The sequence below is a fragment of the Centruroides sculpturatus genome, unplaced genomic scaffold (genome assembly GCF_000671375.1).
Source record: "Centruroides sculpturatus isolate CEXI.00-Female unplaced genomic scaffold, Cexi_2.0 scaffold698, whole genome shotgun sequence".
NCBI classification, from domain to species: domain Eukaryota; kingdom Metazoa; phylum Arthropoda; class Arachnida; order Scorpiones; family Buthidae; genus Centruroides; species Centruroides sculpturatus.
The window spans coordinates 29104-34709 of NW_019385119.1; the positions used below are offsets into that span (position 1 = coordinate 29104).

A 5606-nucleotide genomic window follows, 5' to 3' on the forward strand; every position below is an offset into this window, starting at 1 on the left:
AGTGAATAAAAATTATATATAAAGAAAATATAAAACAATATCATTTTTTCTAATAAAAAAACAATAAGTAAAGGTATAGCTTATATTAGAATGCTTTGCTTTTGAACACTTTGCTAATACAATGGTGCTTGCAAATACAACAGCTTTAAGTAATGTACAGTACTTGGTTAACAATGAGTGGCTGTAAGAGAAAAATGTCTTGGATAATGATGCAGGCTTTGGTTAACGACACTTGATTATGTGCTTAATTTAGTTAATGTGTTTCCATTCATTAGCTGACACAGAGATATTTTTTGTCCTGCATGACAGTAAACCTTTATCTAATCTTGCATTTAGCCATGCATGGAGGACACTGTTGAACAGAGAATAGCCATGTGTCATATCAGTGAAGCTCAAATATGTTTGACCATCAGAACTGTTTACATTTTTTGATGATTGTATCTTTACTTGTAGAGTACTGTGCTTGAATTTATGTGGATATAAATGCAGTTTATGATAAAAATGAGTATTTAAGCATTTATTTTTTTGTATGTTTATTCAAATAGACAATAAATCATACATATAACCCTAATTCAAAATAGTCAGTCTCATGTCACTGTTTGCCATCAACCAGCAAAATTAAATCTCATCTGTATACACACACAATACTGTATGTCTTTGAAAGTACTTGCAATTTTTAATAAATACATGTTTTTTAATGTTGGTTAAGTGTGATTTCTCTCCCATATAACTTTCCCTGTGTGAAATCAAACTTAACCAACACTATTGTCTATGTAATAATCAGGCTATAATTCTGCCAATTTAAATAATTAGTACAAAGTAATTTGTTACTAGAGGTAGACATTAGGCAACATCTCTTAACTAAATTAATAATTATAATTTTAGTAATTTATTAAATAATTTAGAACCATCTGGAAGAAAAGAACTGACCTGGGGCAGGGCTTGAACCTGCAGCCTCTGCTTGCCATGCAGTGCACTTGCCAGTTGCACCACCCAGACCCCAAACAAGCCTTCACTTCGAGATGTATTTAAATTTGGATATAACTTTACATAGTTTATCATGGCACCGGCTGGGGACGAATCCTATGCCCATGGCCTAAGAACAACACCACCATGGCACTCAGCCAGCTAAAGTTTTACCTGGCAAGATATATATTAGTAGAATTATAGCCCAATTATTTAGGTGATCATTTGGTGATGTTTATATATATTTATTGGGCTTTGTTTGCATTGTTTGTTATACTTATATATATCAACTAGCCGTTACCTGCAACTTCGCCCGCGAAGGTTTTGCAAGCAAACCCCATTTATATTCAGTATTTCAACAACCATAGTAATTATTACATAACACCTACCGCTGAGAATGATGAGAATTGCTGAGAATCAAATGAACTGTTTTCAATTTGTTCAATTTTCTGGAATGTTTACAATCATTCTATAAATAGAACCAATATGCAATAACAAATTTGAATTTAAAATGGTTCGAACATTTGGTTAAAAAATCGAAATATATAAAAATATTTATAACAATGTCTGAAATGTTATCCATTTAATACACCTACGTACTCAATGAAGACTAAACATAGTTGAAAACAAAAAATTGCATCTAAAATAGTACAGTAGAAGCCATTCTTTCAGTTAAGCCTTAATGCTCTCCCTCTCCCATGGGAGAATTTCGAAAAGTCCCTTCTTAGTGTGCATTCTCATGGCATACCCTAACTGTGTACCAAATTTCACCTCTTTAGGTTCAGTGGTTTGCTCTGGGCAATGATGAATCAGTGACTCAGTCAATCAGTCAGTCAGTCAGGACAAGTAATTTTATATATTTAGATAAATTAATAAATTAATGTTACACCTTTGTCAGGATTAGATGTTAGTTACACAATTCTAAATTTTATATACATATAAAAATGAGTTAGTGACACTGAATCAGTGATACAAAAGTATTAGTACTGATCTCAGTGCCATCTATTGTTTACTTTTTAACTAATTTTTAAAAAATATTGTTTATCAATATTATGTAGAGAGCCCTATTTCTTCAGAGCCAGGACAATTTACTCTTTTTGCCTTCTCTCTGGGCATACCTGGAGAAAAGGCTGAAATTTCTATTTTGCTTTTAGTGAGACTGGCACTCCTCCCCAGAAATTATGGGAGCTATTATATGCTGTGTTAATTGTGTTTCTACAGATTTGTATATCGTACACCTTTCCTTCAGCTTGTTAATACGATTGAATAAACATTACTACATTCACTTTACAACTCATCATCAAAAGTTTTAACTGCTTCCTCCTTGGTGCATAACTTTTTGTCAACAAGTATATGAATATTCAACAACAAGTATTTGAACATACAGTCAAACCTCTCTAATATGACATCCTCTTTATTCCAACTTCTTGAAACACTTTTCATTAACTCCATAATCCTACACTCCTGTACTCTGATTTCTGACACTATTTCATATATGAATAGTATAATAGGTAAAATAATATATCCTCTCTAATCTGACAATCACTTAGGGACTGTACGAAATAATCATATAAAAAAGCCACAGAGAGTTGACAACTTTCTGTGGCTTTTTTACAATATTAACCCCATTAAGCTAATGAGGTTATTTACTCTATCAGACTTGTTTCTATCAATCTGGTTTACAGCAATTATCAACAGATACCAAGTAGAACAAGCAGAAATGTTAGGGTTTGAAGAAAACAGTTGCAACAGAAAATTATTCATCAGATTAAGAAAATAATTGATTGCAACAATCTTCTGATGTAATGAATGAAGTTAATGAGACAAAAATGGAAGGAGAGGAAAAGGGGAAAAAAGAATTAAAAACCTATAGTGAAGCATTAAAATTAATAAATAAACTTTTTTGTTTTCTCAAGAAAAAGAACCATCTTTGTTAAATCAAATTTTATCTTTAAAAACAGATACTGAAAAATGAATTGTTGGCTATGTAACAAACATAATGCAAAAATGTCACAGAAATGATCTAAGATTGCTAACTTTTTTAATAAATTAATTTATCCATTTTTAGAGTAATGTTTCAGTAATCTGACAACCTCAATAATCAGATACAATTCTTTGGTTCCGTAAGTGTTGGTGTAGAGAGGTTCAACTATGTGTGTGTATGTACAGTAGAGTGTCGATTTTCCGAAAGTCAATCATCCGAAATGTCAATCATCCGAAAGAATTCCAGTCGGCAAATTTAAATTTCTGCTAGTGCTGTGATGCTGCAACACTCTCCCCCTCCCAGCCAACCTAAACTGTAGGTCTACTTTAATGTACTACTTCACATAAGGTCTGTATTTATAAGACATGTGATACAAATTATATACAGTACAGTTTTGTGTTTAATATATTTTTTCATAAAGATCAGTTACCTGAAAAATCAGTTATCCAAACAACCCCACTCCTGAATTGTTTCAGATAATCTATGCTCTACTGTATTTAATTTAAGAATATTTAAGTTTAAAAAACACTAAGACACATTACTAAAAATTAAAATTGTGTGGAGCACCAGTGATCGGCTATGAGATTTTATTAAAAAATAATTTTTGTTATTAATTATTATAAAAAGGCAAAATGCTTAATTTTTAGCATAGAGATGAGTTTCAAAAAAATTGTAAATGCCGAGAATAAAATTTTCAATAAATCTGACACCATTCAAAATATGACATGTGAGCCCTTCCCACTATCTCCCATCCCTTTAACTATTAACCATCAAATTTAATAGTATCAGTACTCCATATATAAAAAGTAACCCTAACAAGTTTAAAATTTTTTATTCATCCAGTCCTGAGATATAATGCAAAATATAATAGATGCCGACACATACATGGAGAATTTTGTAAGGATTTTTTTTTACATTTTTGAGTTTCTTGGTATCAAAATATCAAGAAATGCAAAAAAACTGGAAATCAAACTTTGACTGATCATTATTCTTTCCTTCTGTTATATTCTATAACAGGCAGGAAAATAAAAATACTGCTTTTAATGGCATATCTAAAAAAAAAAAAAAATTAAAACTCATTCGAGTACTTTCAAACTTAATTTATCATCAGGAGCACAATGAAATTTCTGTTGCTATGGAAGTACAAATTAATGTATATTTTCAAATCTATTTATTGTACAGGGTGAGATGAAATACCTGAAAGTTTTTAAATTTTAAATCACAGGACATAGCGACCATTTACAAAATGTTACTTTTAAAAAATAATAGTTATATGCATTTCACCCATTAAAAAATATGTAAAGCAATAAATATTTATGCTTTCCCCTGAAGTGTTATTTTATTTTAAAAACAGTCAGATGTTTCTGGTATATCCAGTATTTATTTATCTATTCTTTACTTAATGAGTTATTCTACCTGATATAATAATGATGTCATCATAACCGTAATGACGATTTGTGGTTTCACAATAACAGAACATTTCGGAACAACAGAATCCAGGAGCGAGTCATTAAGTTCTCAAAAGCACTTAAATGATTTTTAATTTTCTGTAATGTAAATTAAATTTGGTATTTTTAAATCTTCTTTCTAAAAATTATTTTATAAAACTCACTTTCCATTTATTCCCAAAACTTTTTTATCTGAAGATCTGTAAAATAAAGCAAAGCAATCTCCACCCAATCCAGTAAAATTTGGTTCGACAACAGCCGTAGCTGCTGCCATGGCAATGGCCGAATCAGCCGCATTTCCTCCAGCTTGTAGAATATCTATTTAAAAATAATTAATAAATTCAATCATATAACTTTCTAATTGATTTATTATATTTCTACAAATTAGTTTTACGATCATAACATTAAAAAAAAAATTGTTTATAATCAAAATATTTAAATTGACTAATTATACAAGTGTTAAAGCTACTAGCTACTTTACCAATCCCAATTTTGGAAACAATAGGAACATCACTGGACACGCAGGCTCGAGTTGCCAAAACTGGACTTCTTCGAGAAGCAAACTGGAGATCAGATAGCATTTTTTTATACTTAAAATTAACAAATTTTTCTACTTAATACATGCAATTTAAAATAGATCTACAGTTTCCTACATCTGAAGTTATCTAAATTTACTTCTTAACTTTGGAATCGTTTTAATTAATCAATATCGACATTAAGAATACCTTATCTTATCTAATTGTAACATATTCAGTGTTGATACAGTACAATTCTAACGTATTCATTATTGATAATAAATTTAAAACGTGCAACTCGAACACATTTTCCAAACGAAATTTGGGAGGAAACATGTGGAAACCACGTGAATAATCGCTTAACGCCATCTACCGATCGATGCTGATTTAGTTTTCAGTATTTTCAATTATGAAAGCATTTCTCTTTCAATAATTTTTTATTTTTGTTTTATTTTAATTTCAATATATTTTAAGCAAACAAATAAATTAGCAAACGAACGCCTTAATATATTAATAACATGTCCATTGTAATAACTTTTTTTTTTTTTTTAATAAACGTCAACATCTTTTGATAGGTTAAAAATGGATGGTGATGATGATAATAATAATAATATGGATTTGCAAAGTTTACCTGTTTGATCTGTATTTAACACATATTCTGCAAGGACGGGCGGGTGCCCCAGGCAGATCGGG

The 5606-nt window shown here is 30.3% G+C and overlaps 1 protein-coding gene across 1 annotated transcript in view; it reads right to left on the reverse strand.

Annotated features, from left to right (window-relative positions):
• LOC111635031 (glutathione hydrolase-like YwrD proenzyme) overlaps positions 1-5265 on the reverse strand; it is a 30056-nt gene extending 24791 nt beyond the window's left edge. The window contains exons 1-3 of the mRNA XM_023379877.1: positions 4880-5265; positions 4563-4716; positions 2059-2134 (exon numbers count right to left, since the gene is read on the reverse strand). Coding sequence (XP_023235645.1) covers positions 2059-2134; positions 4563-4716; positions 4880-4979 — 330 coding nt within the window. The 5' untranslated portion in view covers positions 4980-5265. The remainder of the gene's footprint in view (positions 1-2058; positions 2135-4562; positions 4717-4879) is intronic.
• Between the last annotated feature and the right edge of the window lie 341 nt (positions 5266-5606).